This window comes from Vigna unguiculata, chromosome 5 (assembly GCF_004118075.2).
Source record: "Vigna unguiculata cultivar IT97K-499-35 chromosome 5, ASM411807v1, whole genome shotgun sequence".
In the NCBI taxonomy this organism is placed as follows: Eukaryota; Viridiplantae; Streptophyta; class Magnoliopsida; order Fabales; family Fabaceae; genus Vigna; species Vigna unguiculata.
Window position 1 is genome coordinate 31,726,702 of NC_040283.1, and position 20,084 is coordinate 31,746,785.

General features: G+C 30.2%; 1 protein-coding gene across 1 annotated transcript; it reads right to left on the minus strand.

Moving 5' to 3' along the window:
* Positions 1-296: 296 nt before the first annotated feature.
* On the minus strand, positions 297-4,330 carry LOC114185707 (cytochrome P450 72A68-like). The gene is made up of 5 exons (XM_028073580.1): positions 3,972-4,330; positions 2,108-2,325; positions 1,614-1,858; positions 952-1,336; positions 297-881 (listed from the first exon to the last, which is right to left on the minus strand). Exons 1-5 carry the CDS (start codon positions 4,246-4,248, stop codon positions 450-452), a joined length of 1,557 nt encoding a protein of 518 aa, XP_027929381.1. The 5' UTR covers positions 4,249-4,330; the 3' UTR covers positions 297-449.
* Between the last annotated feature and the right edge of the window lie 15,754 nt (positions 4,331-20,084).

The window sequence follows — 20,084 nt, forward strand, 5'->3', positions numbered from 1 at the left end:
CTAGGGATTATCGAAGGATTAGCTAGAACCAATTTTCTAGGGATTTAGCTACAACAACTTTGCTAGGGATTAGCTACAACCTGTTTGTTAGGGATTAGCTATGGATTAGCTACAATCAGTTTGCTAGAGATTAGTTAGGGATTAGCTAATGATTAGCGACAAAGTGGTTCTCTAGCTACTTAGCTACCTATATTTTAGCTACAACATAATGTCTTCGCTATTTCCTCGCTAATCCTTGTTAATACGTAATTTTCTTGTTGATATATATCAACAATTACAATTTAACACTAGTGCGATTGTAATTTAAAACCTTGATGAATACGTACAAATAATAGTCCCATAAAAAGGTTGGTCGCTATCAATTTTCTTGACATATTATTACATTATAAGTTTTTAAAGAGGAAAATATGAAGTAAAATATGAAGCAAACATTACCAAATCATTATTATTTATATTTCCACTTTACGTAGAATGAGATGAGCACCGTATTGGGGTTGAAGAGTAATCACAGTGATTGGAGCATGAGTATAGGTCGAAGAGAGTTCAAACGAGAAACGTTGTAAAATCATTGACAAAGCAATCTTTGCTTCCAACAAAGAGAAGTTTTGTCCAATGCATATCCTAGGACCACCTCCAAAGGGAATTAGTGAAGCTCTGCCATTTGTGGCCTTTAGAACTCCTTCAGCAAATCTCTCAGGTTTGAACTCTTTAGCATCATCACCCCAGAGCTCACAATCATGATGAACCAAAATTGTTTGCATGGAAAGTTGCATTCCTGCGGCTAATGATAGATTTCCAAGTTTCACATCTTTTCGAACTCTTCGAGCAAGACCAATTACTGGTGAGTATAGCCTGAGAACCTCATTCAAAATCATGGTAACCTGTTGCAAAAATATTCTTAGTAACACGCTAGAGCATGTTATTCAATATGAAATGAGAATATGAACTTACAGTCTTAAGGTGATTCAGTCCATCAAAATCAGGTTTTTGATTGCCAAAAACTTGTAAGACTTCCTCCCTTGCACGTGTTTGCCAATTAGGGTACATACTCAATAATATCATTGTCCAAACAAGCAAAGATGAAGTGGTCTCCTGCCCTGCAAAGTAAAATAATTTGCATTCCCCAATAACTTCTTCAATATTCATTCCAACATTCTTATTGTTTCCCTCTTGCATTTCCTTGTGATTTGACTCCAGTAGTATATCTAACAAGTCATTCTTAGTGGCTTCACCCGCCTTTAGTGCTTTCTCTCTGTTATTAATAATATTCATAAGTGAAGCTTTTATTTCTCTGTCAATTGCATTCATCCTTCTATGTGTAGCAGTGGGTACAAACCTACAAGGGAACATAACCAATCCTCTATTAATCATGATTTGAAGGAAATTCTCTTTTTGATATCAAATAGGTTTCTATGATAGTTTTTTCAGTGCTAAACATAGTTTGATTTTACAAGTTGAAATAGAGAGATATCATAACATGCCACAATATTTGGTAAAGTGGTTCTTGTAAACAAGTTTCTTTGATTCTTAATGATATGTACTGTTTTCTAATCACAATGTCCTTCACAAAAGAATGGAAATTTGGTTTAGTTAAATACACACATTAGTCTTACCTCCATCCAGGGATGTAAACTTTCAACATAAGTTGCACTGTTAGTTGAGTTTGCTCTTTTAGAAGTTGAAATATTCTTCTTCCTTCTTCATAACTGCTTCCAAATGCTGTTCGAGAAATTGCGTCACTAGCCAAAGTCTGAAGGAAAGGCCATACGTCTATTTCACTTGATCCATTGGAAGAAAGCATTTCCTCCCATTTGCTAATCAGATCATCACAACATTTGATGAATAGTGGTAACATGTCCTGGGGTGTAATGCAGAAATAGCGAAGCGTTAAAATTTTCAATGTCAACATAGATTGGTAAATTTCAAACTTCACATCATGTTACATGTACACCAACAGATGTTAGTTCCAAGAGAATACATTTTTTTGTGGAGTAACTTTTACATGCAAAATTAAAGTAACACATTTGCAACTGTGTCTTCCTCACATTTTCGGAAGTTACATTAGTCAATATATATATAGATCTATGTCTAGTAATCAGAAACTAACCTTCAACTTCTCTAAGTTGAAAGCAGGATTGATTATCTTTCTGTGCTTGCTCCACTTTTCTCCATCGAGTCTTACAAGACCAGGAGCTAGTAACCTGAATTGTGGATTCAAATTAATCTTTTCGAAGTCAGTAGGCTTGTTCAATACTTCTTTGATTAGCTCAGGATCAGTGAGGGTCACCCTTGGTACCGGTCCAAACCAAATAAAAGAATTTTTGCCTACATACCATCAACAAACAATATGAATACAGTTAACTTGAATATGAAAAGGAAGAAAAAAAAAGTCAAGAATCGAAAAGAATAGACAAATTTGTGTGTGCTATTTGACTTTGATATATATATATACATATGTGTGTTTCTTGATCTTAGACAAAAGTTGTTAAGATTAAAGAATAAATTCGTGTATTTTTTTTAATTAATCATGTGATAATAGGAATCAATAACAGAAATGAAACAAAATAGTATTGTCTGTACTAAAAACTTGGAAATCATTGGAAACTCCTCTGTAAACCGGTATTTAAACAGAATGATGCAGAAATAGAAATCAAAGGAACTTGGAAAATTGTTTGCAAGAAAGATCAGCAGCCACCTCTATCTATAGTAAGGACTCAAAATATTGTGTACTTATAGCCTTCAAGAGCAGTTCAATAAACCATAAGAACCTTAGAATTTAGAACTAAGCTTTTCATTGCCCCTTCCACCAAAGATCCAAAGATTCAATCAGTATGGTGAGTTTTCACGTAAACCAAGTCCCCTATCTAACACACCACTCTTCTTTTTCGATTTTTATTCTTTGCTTCATCTAAATCCTGTAACTTCAAGGTAGCAATTTCATTCAAACCTTGGGTCATATATGTTTAGATACTTTCTTTCCCATCCAAAAGAAAGGACCAAGCAGAGAATTTATAAGACAGAAGAATATCCTCGTGTCAGGACAAATACCTTTGGGGCATTATGGTTTCGTGTTTTCTAAGCATATTTAGACCGTGCCTGCCTACTCCTCTGACTTATGGACAAATATCTAACATTCCATTATATCATGTGATTGCAAACCTAGTTTCATGTCATTTAATGACAGGGATCTCCAAATTATGATCGTTATATTATTACTAAAGGGATGTGACTGATGTTGATTACATTATGGACCGTACAAAAAGTAGTCTAATTATCTCAAATTATTTTGACAGATTCAGTAAACGAATTCATCATATAATGAACAATTTTCAAATATAGAGATAATGTAATTACAGATAAAAGTTTGGTATCAGTCTGAAATGTCTCACAGAGATTTCTGTGTACTGCTGTAAGTGTGTCTTCAAATACAACTAGTTGGAGTTATAGTTACTGATAAAAAAAAGTGTAAATGCGTAAAACTAACCAATACACTTTGAAATACTAGCTTATCAATTAAATCCACTTATGTACTTTGTAGCTTTTGGAATGTGTCAACCTAGTGGACACTCACCCAGTGTACTCTGAGAAGTCACATTTAGTTACTTACGCACGAGAAAAGTGTCGAATTTTATGAGAGGTTTGGTAATAGAAAATTAGAGTTGCAGGTAGATAGAACTGAATTGGAGAAAAAAAAAACATTTAAAATAGTGAACTTACTTAGTAACTTATTTCCAGATAAAACACTATTTGTTCTGTGACATGTTAATATGTCAGTAGAAAAAACAACATCCATGCAAAGCTATCAAAATCTAACTCATGAAGAAATATTGGGTATCATATGAGTGAAATATTGTGATCTATTCTGAACAACTATTAAGCAAGTTACCATCGGTGCTTCACCCACATAATATACTCGGAAAAACCAAAGAAGGACCTGAACAAAGAAAAACATAACAACAGTTGAAGCATACCATGTGTATTGATACTGTGATGGAAAAAGGAAAACACTCGCGGTACTATGTCGTGTGAGAAGAGATTCATGGGTTTGGAGTAGGCTTCCTTTCTCATCTTCACAAATTCATCGGTGTCTCCAACGAAAAGCTTATATGGATTGCCTTGAAGGCCTTGCTCTCTGAGAAGCCTTTCAAGCCTCTTCGGAGTGAACCATAACCAATTCAGCATCCTCCACGCCCATATCAGAACCAGTATCAGAATCAGCATCAGAATCCTGGTCCACGCTGCTTCCATTTCTCTCTCGCGGAGTTTGGTGGAGCAACCAAAAAGGGCCAAGGGGGTCAACAAGAGATTTCAGTACTTAATGCGTATTTGTTTTGAACATTGCTAGATATCATCGACCAATAAATGCATTAATTTTTCCTAAAATTTGTTTTATATGTAATTATTAATATGTTTTCTTGTTTATGACTAGGCCAATAATAGGAAGTTAGTACGTGTTTCAGTTTTGTACACACTTAAGTAAAATGTTTTTTACTTGAAGGTAAATTTTGATTATTTTAATTTTCAAATGTTATCATTGTTTTAAAAAAGAATAATTGAAACTACCTTCACACGACTCATAGATCATTGGTATGAAGTAATGTTTGAAAAAACTTTCTATTTTTTTAATTAAATTGAATAAAATTAATGAAAATTGAAATTAAATTGAATATAAGATACATGGTATATTAATTTAACATGTAGTAGTGATATTGACTTAATATGTAGTACTGAAATGCCACATGTACAATACTGACTTGACATGTAAATAACCTTTTTTAAAATTAAAAAAAATTAAAAAAATGATAAAGTGATATGTAACGATCACCGTTTATCTTTTGTTAACAATTTAAATGACGTCTAGAAAAAAAATTAAATTGACCATAATTTACAAAAATTATAACTTTTTCAAATATTTTGAAAAACAGAGAACGAGAAAAAATAAATTTTATGAAAATTGAGATCAATGATTTGAGATCAGTGATGTATTTAAGCTTCTTTTATACATGATACTACGATACATTTTACTATATATATATACTTATATAAACATATAAAATATATGAATAAAATATAAAAAGTTTCTTTGGATTACGTATCTTATATATTTTTCATATATCTCATTTCATGGTTGGTTCTCCTATTTTGTAAAACCCAAAAATTCTCAAGTATTTTCTTTTTGTCACCATGCAACTTTTCTTCTACCCAGTGTCAAGATTGACGGCATTACCTAATTCGTATACTTCAATTTGGGTCTTACGAAAATTAGTACGTAAAACAAAACAAACATTATCCCCGAACAGCATTGGTGTTAGGAGACTCGACATTATCCGTGATCCCCGCTCATGTATGATTTTATTTTAAAATACTATCGTAAACACATCCGCGAGATTTTTTAAATATATATGATATTATATTAGTAGATGATAATATTATAATATTATTAAATTATAATATTATTAAGTTAATATATAAACTAAAATTATCTTTATTAAAAATAAAGTAAAATAAACAGATGAAATAATAACTATTGATAGAGAAAGAAGAAGAGAAGAAACAGAGATAGCCGATTTTATAAAAAAATTATAAAAGTAACGGTTATTTTTTTTAAATTTAATAAATTATTATATTTGAAGGGTAAAATTAGTATTTTAAAATGTGTACACAACAAGAAGAATTCCCTTTATTATTGTTATAGATAAAATAATTTAACAAGGATTAAATAAAATAGTAAAAATATTAGGTTTTATTTTCAAATAGAAGTGTCCATATCTGATTTTGACCAAAACAAACCCAACATTTCACATTCAGAATTTCTAAAGTTAAAAATAATATGGATATATATATATATATATATATATATATATATATATATATATATATATATATATATATATATATATATATATATATATATATATATAAATAAAGTAAAAGTAAAGAAAAATACATAACAAAATCAAGCCATTCTATGGATATTTTCTAAACTTTTCGTCATTTTGTTGGAAAATCCTCATTTGGATTAGTACAACAAAAATTAAAATTGATAACATACAGTTGTGTTCTAGAACACCTAAAAATACAAACCAGTTTTAGTTGTCCAAATTGAAGAGTAGAATGACAAAGTATGTCTAGGCTATACTAGATATTTTAAGTTGCGTGTAAGAATGAAGATAGGTTTGTGCATAACTATCGCATTCCTTTCCCATACTCGTCCACATCTTTATTTTGGTGTCTAGGGATGTAAATAGGGCGGGTAAGATACGGGTACCTGCTGGATAAATATATGTCCCGTGCTCGTATCCATATCTGTTATGTATTCGTTATGTGGATACTTATATAATTTTTTAATATCCATATGTACTTACAGGTATTTACAAAAAAATAAAAACAAATATTTAACAACATATTTTAATCGTAAATTCAAATAAAATAAAAATACATAACATTCGTAAATTTTAAACAAAGTCCAAATAACCCATTTAAATAGTGTTGAATAACAATTTACAAAGAAATGATTTTTTTTAAAACTAATTGATAAAAAAAATAACTCACTCAAAATCAATATATTAATATTTTAATCATGTTTTTTAATTTTTTTAAATTTAAATTAGAGTATAGCAGGTACGGGTATCCACGACTATGGATACTATGATACCCGTATTTTTTTTGTCATCTCTACTAGTGTCCATTTAAATTACAAAACTAAATAAACTCATATTTCATATCAATTTTGTTTTGACATTTTTTTGTAGGAAATACTTATAAATTTTGTTATGAAAAAAAAATTGCAGGAAATTGCTACCAATTTTTTTGTAAAATATTTTGTATAAAAAACTTTTCACAACAAATTTTGAAGGAAATACTTACGAATTTTATAATTTTGTAGAAAATAATTACCCACGAAAGAATTACCTGCCAACTAAAATTCTTAGAAAAAATAGTAGGAAAAAGTCTTTTCTTGTAAATTTTTTTAACAAATTTGCAAGAAAATTCCCATGCAATAAGAGAATTTTTAGTAGTGTTATTAAAATAGTCAATATTATAAATAAAAAATTATAATTGATCACTAAATTTATTACTAATTAATTAGAGACCAATTTAGAAACTAAGTTATTTTGGTCTCCAAAACCTAAGTAGCTAATTTTAAAAACCAATTTAGTGACCCATTATAATTTTTTATTCACAATAGTGACTATTTTAGTAACCAATAATTTTGGATTTTGTATATTGGCATCAAAATTGGTCACTATAGTTATTAATACTTATTGGTCATTAAAATTGGTCACCATTTAGAAGTTTTTTTAGTGTATATTATTATATTATTTATATTAATTTTTTTTAAAAAAAACTTTTCTCTTTAAAATCACGTGCAACCCCTCAATTTCTTTTTCTTCTTTCTTTCGTTTCTCTACATCGTACCTTCATCTCTTTTTCCCCTTCACCTTTCTGTCTCAATTTTCACCATCAATTTCTCATCCTTTTCAAAATCAAATCGCATCACAGTGAAATTGAGGAGCCAAGGAACATTTTGGGCCGATCAATTTCTTCTTTTGAGTAAGTTCATTTCTACACCCTTTTTCTTTAAAGCATTTTGTTTTCCTCTTACTTGTGGCTTTTCTACGTTGTAGGCAGATCTCTCTCTATGAGAGATCATAAAATCATGCTCTAGTTGTTAATCAAACTTTTCTTTGTGTAGATAGAGCTATTTTATGCTTTGAAGTTATGTAAGGGAAGACACTATTGGGAATCTACCTTAAGGTAAGGGAAACTGATCATTTATAAGTTATTAATTTTATTGAAATATTGAGTCTTGGTTTTGAGATTTAATTTGGGGTGCTGTAAAATTCTCCAATTGCATGAAATAAAACACATTATGTACTGTGTACGATTGAGAGGTGACAAATTTATGTTTTTCTAAATAGGTGGAGGTAATAAATTTATATTAGAAAAATTATGATAAGAGTTGAGAGGTAATTAATTCCTTTTTCAAGAGAAAGGCTTGTGATGATGATGAAAAAAATGCATCTACGTGAACTAAATTGGAGAAATTTCATGTAAAACCCAAAAATTGAAGAAAATGATAAACAACTCTCTAAAGTTCCTAGAGTTACATACAATGAATTTGAAAATTCTTTAGAACGTGACCTAGGGAAGCACCTCAAATTTGGCAAAACCAACCAAATAAAATTGATGAGGTACGAAGTGCTTATCTAAAATGGGGTCCATATTGTCGCCACCATAGTTTATTAAGGTCAACTATAGAAAAACCTTAAAGATTATAGTCTTTGAAACCAAGTTTAGGTCTGGGAGCCGGTTACGTGTGGGGAAGGTATTAATACCCCATAACGTCCATCCAAAGACGATTCCTTTAAATTAAGTGTGCAAAATTAATGCAATTTTTTAAATATTTAGTTTCCTGCAAAAATCAAACAAACAAACAAATACGAAATATTAAAGAAAATATTATTGAAATTTTTAGTTGGGTTCGACAAGGATTGACCTTGCTCCTACGTATCTCCATTCACAATAGAGAATCAAGGTTACGTAATTCTTTAAAAAACTATTTGGAAAATAATCTTTAAAAACATTTTAAATTTTTGGGAGATGAACCCGACAAGGAATTGACCTCGCTCCTATGTATTTCCATTCAAAAGGGAAAATAAGGGATAATGTAATTCTAAAATAAAAAAACTATTTGAAAAAGATGTGATTTTTGGAAGGTGAACCCGACAAGGATTGACTTTGCTCCTACATATCTCCAATCAAAATGGAGAATTAGTGAAAATGTAGTTCTAGATAAGAAAAACTATTTAGAAAATATGTAAGAGTTTGTAAACTTGAATTGTTTAAGAGAGGTTTTGTATATTGTAAAAAGTAATTATTAAGTAGGTTTGAGACTCAACATGATAGCTAATGCTAGGAAAATCTGATTATCACGCAAGTCCGAGACTCAACATGATAATTAATGCTATGAAAATAAGATTGCCAAGCGAATCCAGGACTCAACATGATAATTAAAAAGTATATATAAAAAAAGATTATCAAGCGAGTTGGGACTTGACATGATAATTAAAGTTATAATAAGAAAGATTATCGAGCGAGTCGGGACTCAACATGATAATTAAAGTTATAAAAAGAATGATTATCAAACGAGTCTGAGCCTCAACATGATTATTAAAGTTGTAAAAAGAAAGATTATCAAACGAGTCTGGAACTTGACATGATAATTAAAGTTATAAAGAGAAAGATTATTAATCGAGTTCGGGACTCGACATGATAATTAAAGTTATAAAAAGAAAGATCATCAAACGAGTCTGAGTCTTGACATTATAATTAAAATTATAAAAGGAATGATTATCAAGCGAGTCTAAGACTCGACATGATAATTAAAATTGTGAGAAATAATGATTATCAAGCGAGTTCGGGACTCTACATGATAATTAAAGTTATGAAAAATAATGTAGATCAAGTGAGTCTGAGACTTGACATGATAACTAATTATGAAAAATAATGATTATCAAGTGAGTTTGAGACTCGACATGATAACTAATGTTATGAAAAATAATCATTATCAAGCGAGTCTGAGACTCGAAATGATAAATTAATGTTATGAAAAATAATGATTATCAAGTGAGTCTGAAACTTGACATGATAATTAGTATTCTGAAAATAATGATTATCAAGCGAGTTCAATACTCAACATGATATTATTATGATAATTAATATTAAGAAATTTCGACTATCAAATAACTCTGAGATTCAACATGATAATTAAAGTTATGAAAATAATGATTATAAAACAAGTCTAAGACTCGATATGATAATTAAAATGATGAAAATAATAATTATCAAACAAGTTCGGAACTCGACATAATAATTAAAGTTATGATAAAAAGATTATCAAGCGAGTCTGAGACTCAACATGATAATTAAACATGAAAAATAATAATTATCAAGCAAGTCCGGAACTGAACATGATAATTAATTTAAAAAAAAATTGGCTTGAAATTATTATATATATTTAAAAAGATATTCTATTGTTGGAAATCAATCTACTAATTCTATGGTTTTTGACAAAAATGTGTTATGCATAGGGAGGATATAATACAATATTATAACAAAATAAAGACTAATAATTATAACGAAACCTGGACTAATTAATGACTTACGAGAATGACATTAATGACCTAAGAGAATAGCTTTTGAAAGGGCATAGAGGAATATGATTTCTCAATTCGAAGATAAAAATTGGTGCTTTCCATGCGCTCACTTTTTGAACGCAAACGACATCATTTAAATGCCCCTGCTCCATGCTTTAGGTGAGAAATGAAAAGGAGAAAGAAACAATGCTCCAATAGTGGCAAGTGCCTGCAACCTTGTCAACTACAATACCATTCTCACAGTGGAATCAAGGATCGTGTGCCACCATCTCATTGAACACTCTCTCGGCTTGCTTAGAGGTACGAGGAACAACATTTTCGCGACACTAAATGTGACCCATTTGAGGGAGCAGTGGTTGTTTGATAAGTCAAAGAGCATACCCTTTAGAAAGCAGTTGCCTTAAATGACGAACATGTAGATGTCATCAACCCGTCGACGTCCTTTCCATGCATAAAACCAAAGGATTTAGTCATTGTATTTTGTTCAGGTTTTGGCCTTTCACTGTGGCGTTTGCACCGGTGGGAGTTGGGGTCAATATTACCCGTGGTTCATGCAACACTCAACATTGACCTTAAGTAAAGTAACGCATTAAAAACCATACAACAGTTAAACTATAATTCGAAGAGTTTCAATAAATGCTCATTAAACATATAAGGAGAATCAAACCTTTCACTATGATATGACATTCCTTGGATCAACAAAAAATTCTTAAAGCCTCTCGCTCGGTCTTGCACCACTTTTCTTGAGTTTCTGGATCCGCACTATCATCTTCCTTTTCCAATCTATGTTTGATAACTTTTTCTATGAAAACCGATTTTTTCCTATTCCTTGTTTGACGAGTTTCGGTATCATTCCTCTCTTCCTTTTTAGTTGTGTTTTCTCTCTTATCTTCTCATGGCTTTATCTTTGGCGGCTTTCACTCTCCAAAAAATGTTTTTTTCATGTCGCTTCTTTTTGTGTTTGGTACCATGGTATGTCATTTCTTAGTGTGAGTTGTTTTAGGATGATCATTAATGGAGGGTCATGAGAGTGAGATCCAAAAATGATATTTTTAACCTTGAGAAGAAGATGTTAGTGGATAAAGAAAGAATGTCTAGTTATGTGTTGTGTGAAAACCTTAGTTTTAATGAAGCGAAAAAAAAAAAGAAAAAAGAACTCGAGGAACGGGCGTGAGAGAGTATGAGATTCTGAGACCTTTTTTTATATTTTTAGTATCGTCTAAGATATTAAGTGTGAGTGGAGGTTGAGAGAAACATGAAGAGAATCTAGGTTGTGGGAGTAATGATGTAATTGAGTAACGGTAACATATAACAAATTATTATAAAAAATACTTTTCTTACTATTTTTTAATTTTAATTTTATTTCTTCTTCAGTAGAAACTATATATATTTTTTAGGTTTTATTTTTATTAGTTTGTTTTATATACATATTAGCCTAATTATTTGTTAAACAACAATATTTTTATAGTTTTTTGTATCGTTATCTTTTTTCCATTTTGTTTTAAATTCACATTTATTTTATAAAAATATTTTTATTATTTAAAAACTCTTTTTCTATTTCCAATTTATTATTATTACTATTATTATAAAACTCTCTTTTTTTATTCTTATTCTGAATCATAAAAATTATTTTTATGTTTTTTGGTGTTTATCTTTTAAAAATTTATTTTCATTATAAAAGTTATTTGTCTTATTTCTTTTCTATTAAAAAACTTTTAGTTAGTTTATTATATATTTAAATTAGTTGTCTAGGAAATAAGAAAATTAAGATTATTATTATTAAAAAAATTCATTTTATTTTATTTTATATTTAGCCACCTGGACGAAATTGGGTGTTGACATATATCAAATGTTTCTAGAAAATTATTTGTGGTTTTGTAAAGATGATCATCTAAGAAGATTTGAATACACATGGTTTAGCTTATTTCCTTTATGATTAGAGTATTCTCCATTAAAAGATGCTGCATATTGCTTATCTTGCTATCTTTTTAGTAAAAAACCAAGTGGGCGTCCTAATTAAGATGTGTTTATTATTACAGATAATTGACTTTTCATTCTAATTGGAAATGAGTTTATTGTCATCAACATGTTGTAACTTTGTCGAGTGTCTTTTTATAGGTTTTAAAATTTGGAGGAAAGTTAATAATGGAAAAAATTATGCTTTTCTTAAACATACAGGGAACGTACCTTGTTCACCACACAATATTGTAGTGAGAGCTTATTAAAACTTGTTAAATTAAAATTGTCATATTAGAAATGTTTTGGAAGTGCAAAGCTCAAATCAAATTATGAAGAATCGGTTGCGTCTCAAGACTTCAATTAGCACAATTTGTTTTTTTTTTTTTTATCACTTCAAGCTTATGCCTTTAGAGATCATCATGAAACTACTGAATTGAGGAACTAAGGTAATTTTGTTGAGATGATAAAAATCATAGAATCATACAATGATAAAGTTGCAAAAATTGTGTTAGAAACTGCTTCATAAAGTTCCGAATATACTTTACATAAAATTCAAAAACAGTTATTGAATATTCTTTCTAGTAAAGTGAAAAACCAGATTCATGAGGAAGATGGGGATTCCAAGTTTTGAATAATAGTTGATGAAGCTCACTGAATAAAAAAAGATCAAATGGCTCTTGTTTTGAGATTTATTGATAAAAAGGGTTTTATACAAGAGCAATATTTTAATATTATGCATGTTAAAGACACTGCAACATTAATTTTGAAGAATGAATTGTGTGTTGTACTTTCTTGACATAATCTTAATGTTTCTAATATTTGTGGTCAAATGTATGATGATGCTAGCAATATGAGAGAAGAATGGAATGGATTAAAAGCATTGTTCTTGAGTGATTGTCCTTATGCATATTATGTTCATTGATTTTCTCATCGATTAAATCTTGCCTTGGTTGTTGCATAAAGAGAAATTATTCCAATTCATCAGTTCTTTTCACAATTGACTTTTATTATGAATATAGTTTGCTCTTCTAGTAAATGTCATGATGAGTTACAGGTTACCAAGTTAGATGAAATTGCACATTTGTTAGATAATAATTAATGGGCGTGAAGATGGTAAAAGGAAAAATCAAATTGGTACTTTAAAATGAGCAAGGCATACCCATTAGTGTGAGGAATTTTAGGGATAACAAATGTTCTTTGTTAACCATTGCAACAACTATATCAAGATATAGTTAATGTTATGCATTTAATTTGTTCTACAAAAGTACTTATTAGAAATTCAAGAGAAAATGATTGGGATAAGTTCTTAAAAAATGTGACTTATTTTTGTGAAAAAAATGACATTTAGGTGCCTTAATTTGGGGCTTCTTGTGTAGTAGGGCAAGGACACTCTTGTCGTTTAAAAGGTCATATTATAGTCGAACATTATTTGAGAGTTGAAATATTCTTTGTTACAACTGATAAGCAATTACAAGAGTTAAATTGTAGATTTAATGACCAAACAAATTGAGTTATTATTAATGACCAAGCAATGGAGTTATTAATTCTAAAGCAATGAGATTCTCATAAAGGTTTTAATATTGATAAAATTTGCATTTATGTAGACACATATTATCCCATGGATTTCAATGAGCAAAAAACACTTCAAAAAATAATGTAAATTTCGACGGTTATTTTCGTAAAATGTAGCAATTTTAACCATCACAATTTACATCTGTGGTGGTTTTGAAAACCACCGCAATTTATGTTGCCACAAAGTTTAATGTGGCAGTTTCAAGCTAACCGCCGCAACAACTGACATTTATTACATTGTAAAAAGTTGCGGTTCCGTGAGGTAAATTACGACAATTAAAATCTTCGTAATTTTTTAAATAGAAATTAAATATACCAAAAATAGTGACACATAAAAATGTCATAACTCATATTATATTACAACGTTTATAGTTGTCGCTATTATCAAATATCATAATTTAAGTATTTTATTATTACTATTATCCACATATATTTATAATTTCATAATTTAATAAATTTTTAATAATGAAAATTTAAAATATATAAAAAATAATGACACTACATAAAAAAAATTAACAAACATTATTTCTTATTAAAGATAACAAAATAATTACATCAAAGTGTCATGTTCGAGTATACAAAAAAAATAAAAGAAATACAACATTACATAATCATCATGCAATTCTACAACTAGGTTTTTATTCTAATCTTAAAATATTTTGCTTCCACCACTTGATCCAATTACATCATTTGAAGATGGCACGTCACTCCCAACATCTAGTGCCTGCAATGAATAAAGAATGAAAACTCTTTGTGTGCCAGAGCAAGTTCAGCTTTGCAATTGCACTCTAGTTTAAGGGTTTCACAATCGCTTCTTCTTCAATAATATCATCTCCATCCTCATTTTCAAATTAACCAAAACATTTAGAACCACAAGATGGTTAATGATATAGCTTGATTTGAAGGCCCAACTTCAAGCCATTAACTGATATTTTGAAATGTATAAATTAGAAAGGTTATCCTAAACATGTCCTAAACATGAATTTGAGGATAAATTCTCTTCAAGAAGGAGGGTATGATAGATGACTATATCTTAAACATATATAAGAAGAATTTAAGGAAGAACTTTTTCAATTCAAAGGATCTATGAAAAGGTCAAAGATCAGAACATGTCTCCTTGAAGCTCATAATGTTCCATGAAGGAGGAAATTTAAAGAATATGAAGATCATGAACACATTTGAAGAATAGTTACTAGAAAAATTAATTTATATTTCTATGTTTTTGGGTTTTGGGCTTTCTTCTAGAAATTAGTTTATGTTTTTATGTTTTTGGGCTTGAGCTTTCTTTTAAAGTTTCTCGGTTTTGTTAAACTTATGTTCATATCAATAGAGGTACAAAAAACTAATGTAAAGACTTTTGAGTTATAGTATATATTTGAGAGAGGATTTTCTTGGTTCTTGATTAGAACTCTGATTTTTATCAAAGATTAACATCTTTGTGGGGAATCTTCACTTGACTTATCAATCTGCTAGATTGTGGCTTCCTCCATCTCTATATTATTTTGTGTTCTTCTCTTATTTATTTGTGTTGTGCCTCTTAAGGATTCAAATTTAGAAGCGATCGTACTCTTTCCTAGATAGGATTGTATGATCTAGTATCTAGAGCAAAGTTCTCTTTTGAATTTCCTCTTCTATCTTATTTTTCTATCATATGAAAAATAAAAAATAAAAACTATTTTCTTTGAATATTTGTGTTATGTGCTTTGTTTTGATTTTTTTTGTTTCATTATTCTTAGAATTTTGTAAGGAGTAAAAACCCTAAGGTTTTATCCAATTACGTCAAGTTTTTACTTTGTTGTGTTTTTTTCTTGTTGTTTGTTTAAATTGTGTATTTCTAAATTTGATTTGTGTAAATTATTTATTTTTATGTTTTCTGTTAATTATAGTCCTAATTAACTGTTTGTAATTGAAATTACACTGATTTACATAAGTTTGGGGGATTTGAAGGACAATTTGTTTAGTTTTATTTGTTTATGTTGAAAGAAAAGAAAAAAGAAAAGTAAAGTAAGGATCCAAGAGAAAAAAAGGTGTTCTACAAAAATTTTTACTGCAATTTTATTTGTGGTTTATTGATATATTATATTGCAATCAGTCTTTTTGTTAGAGTCTCCATTTTGTTTCCTTTAACTCTCTATGGTAGTCTTGTTGTTTTCTTATTTTATTGTTTTGTGTCTTTTAAAATTCCTTGAAGTTTTGTGTACAATTTTGTTTTTTGTTTGATCTTTTGAGTTAAGATTTAGATCATGCAACATTTTTCACAATGTTTTTTCACTCTTTGCTTAAATTACCAGAGTTCTTTGTTAAGCGTAAAAGGGAATTAAGTATAAAAGACAAGAGAGTACATTCTAAATATATTATTGTTATTTTACTAACCTTTCTTGCATGATGTAGCAATAATGAAAAATTCCTCATGAGCTAGAAAAGATGTAAGGCCCAAGAAAAATAATTATAAATTCAAAACTGGTAATTGGACATGAGGTATTATTTAAATTCTTAATGAAGTATAGCACAATTGGTTAAAGCGTTGTCATTGGTCGGTGGTCAAAGGTTCAATTCTTGATGTGTGCATTTGGAGTGTTTATATTTTAAATATTTTTTATAATAATTTTGGATGTGTTTATTGTGCCTTTGGTGTGACTTGTATTTTATAAATTAACTATAATTCATTGGGCATGTTTGTAATTTATTTTCTTGAATGCATTAAAGGTGTGGATATTATTGAAATGTTTGTTGTGTATGGGTTGATAAGAAAATTGTGATAGTTGTTATGGTTTGAAGTGTTGGTTTGGAACTTAAAGGTAGTGAGAGAAAAAGCATAAATATGGTTTTTCTTTTTGTTTTTTTTTTGTTTGTTGTGTTCTTAGGAAGGTAGAAAGTTAAAGGTAGGTTCGTTGAATCTAGTCGCAGGCACAATAAAAGGAGAGCAAAAGGTGTTTTTTTTTTAAGTGTTTAGAGTGGGTTAGGATAACATAAGCTTGAAGGGAAAAATGCTAAAAAATTTTGCAAAGTCTAGGAACCAAAAGAAAGCGAGTCATCTTAGTTTTGATTTTTTTTAAAGGAAGTGTAAGTATTAAAATGGTTGAAATGCTAAGAAGCGGGGGGGTTGAATTGGCTAGTTAAAAAATATGTTGACTTTTAAAAGCCTAAGATAATTTTCAATTGAATCAAATCAACCACGAAGTATGGACGCAAACACTCCTAGACTAGACACTTTCAATCGATAAAAAACAGAGATAGTCGATTGATTCATTAAATAGATACAGTACTGATAGAATCCACCGATTGAATCGCAAAAACAGTAAACTAAAAAACTGTGAAAATTGGAGAAATGTGAATTTGTGATTTAAGTCAGGAACAATATGAAAGGTCAAACAAGATAGATTCCTATAAGTTTTACAAACATGAGAAAAGCTTCAGATCATGCTAGAACACACAAGAATAACACAAAAATGGTTCAACTAAAATTTCTTTCAACTTTAAAATGCAATAAAAGTGGGAATAATTAGAGAGAAGAGCGATGCACAAGATTTTTATACTGGTTCACTCAAACCTGAGCTGCATCTAGCTAGAAAGGCAACTCGAGCCTGAGTTTGTACTATTTCAAAAGATTTACAAAGTTTATAACATTACATTTTCAAAATATGCAAGAACACCACACAATGACTCTTGATTCACACAAGAATCATACCAACATAACAAGACACCTCTTGCAGACCTGAAAAACCACCAAGCATAACCTAAAAGCTTGAGAAAGACCAAACCTCAGTGGTGGCACAACCTTGCCTATCAAAAACACTTTCTCCAAGCTTCAAACACCAAGCAAAAGCTCCACATCTGTATGATCACGAAAGAGAGGGAGTTCCAAAAATTTAAAACAATTTTTGCGCTAAAAAATGGTCTTCTTAGCTCTCTTTCAAAAAATACAAATTTTATAGTCAAACTGTTACGAAATTCAACAAGTTGATTTCCAAATCAATCGGTTTTAAGTGAAATCAACGATTACAAAATAAATCAACTAATTGAATGTGTACTAGTTAAGACTACTGTAACAAACCTTTTAATATGTTCAAAACTCATTCAACAGATTAAAAGACACCATTTAACCTGTTGAAAAATATTTCAACAGATTAAAAGACACAACTAAGACCATATACATCTAATTAATGCAAAATGGTCTACAACATGAATACAATTCTTCAAGCTTGTTTTCCCCATGAATAATCCAGATATAGAGCACACACACAAGGCTTGATCAACATGTGAGACATCAAATCTTCACATCTTCATCAATGTAAACATGGTTCCAACATCTTCCAAGGCAATGGCTTCATGTGACTTCATCAAATCTTCAAGCACCAAACATCCAATCTATTTATGCTAATATGAAGAACTTGTTATCGGGAATTTCAAGATAAGGGGAGTTAAACTTGTACTCATTATTGTGCTTATGTGTGGAGAAATTTTGACGTTTGATATATGCGTGTTCTTTTTGGGGATAGAGTATGATATTCTATATTTTTTTTATGGATGAATTCAAGGTGTAAATTGTGAGATGCTCTTTTGATATAAGTTTTGGTATTTTGTGGCGATATATAGAGAAGCATGATTTTTTTATTTGGAATATGGAATTGCAAAGGGGAATTTTGAGTTCCATGATCATTTGGTTGTTTTTACTTGTCACATTTAGCCATTATCCACCTTCTCTTAAATATAAGATAAAATTTTTAAATAGTCATTGTTGTTTTGATAAACATAATATTTACATTATTCTAACTATAAAAAATGTGAAAACCTTTAACTTTGTTAAACATGATCTTTATATTATTATAATTAATAAATCTTTAATTTCTTTAGACAATCAACCCTAAGCGGCAAAAACATTTGTGAAACTACATTGCACCTTCTAAATTAATAAAACGAAACTATAACAAAATTAATAAATCTTCCAACCAACGCTTAATACCTCTCCTACATTCATTAAAACTCATGTAGTCCACTAAAGACTAGGTGAGTGATAACCCACGCAACCCACACTTTCAATAGTAAATCAAGTGAATTGTTATTAGGAAAATGATGTTTTGACTACTAAATTTTGACAACTTTCTCTTACAATCTTAGGTGTCATTTTCTAAGTGGTTTTCCATTTTTTCTTTTTCTCATTCTCAATATTCAAAAACCACTTAGAAGATGACACCTTATGTTGTAAGAGAAAGTTGTCAAAATTTAGTAGTCAAAATATCATTGTCTTTATTATTATAACAATTGGAACACGCTGCACCCAACCATACGCATGATATCAAAAATTAAAAAGAAGAAAGAGAAAAGATAATGCCTCTGCACCCACATACACGTAAAAAAAACTAAACAAAAGAGAAGAAAGAGAATGATTAATCTCATGAAATTAGATGCTACAGTGTAGATGAAAAGAAGAAGAAGAAAACCATGCCAGCCCACAAATGAACCCAACCTACACCAAAAGTCTGACGCTATGGAAGCAAAGAAGAATGGAAAAGTGCAAGCCCCAACAGCACCAAAACGCAAACAGAATCCTAAAAGAAACATGCAGAGACGTGTGTTCTGCACTCCAACCCTGCACATGAACCGACGTCCATAGACACTGCATGCAACCAATAGCATACTGCACCCTCAACACAAGTCAGCTGCCATTCGCGTCTGAACCAACTCTCACCAAACCACTGAGCCAGAACCTCTTTGGACGGAACCACAATGTGCTTCCATTGAACGAAAGCCACGAAAATATAACAGAAACGCAACAACACTCACATGATTATGGTTTATGCACCAAACTATAGAACCATAGGGAAAACTCAGGGAAACCGGAAAAATTATGCATTCCACATCAATCATGGTTATGTTTAGCATAAACGAAACTGCACACCCCTTCCATAACACATGTATATGCTATTCAAAGTTTCAAACATCAAGAGAAGAAAGCAAGGTTGGCTTCCCCTACCTAATACGTTTCTCTAAAATGTTTCTCTTCTCTAGAGAAGAAAGCAAGGTTGGCTTCCCCTACCTAATACGTTTCTCTAAAATGTTTCTCTTCTCTACCACAACCGCTGGAATATAGTTCGCACCCTTGTCCTCTGTTCTTGTTTCTCTTCCCCCATAGCCTTTATAAAAACCTAACTTTCAACCTATAAATTCAGCCAACCAGGTTCGAACCTCGCACCTACACACATTATACACAATCTTCCACCACTAGGCTACATGCCATCACATGATATAACATGCATTATAAGTATTAAAACACTTATACTCCACAAACCATGCTTCCTTAAATTAGACAAATAACAACTTTAATCACTCATTTAATTAAATAAATACAATACTTAAATCACTCAAATAATAGTTATTCCATATTTAATAAAT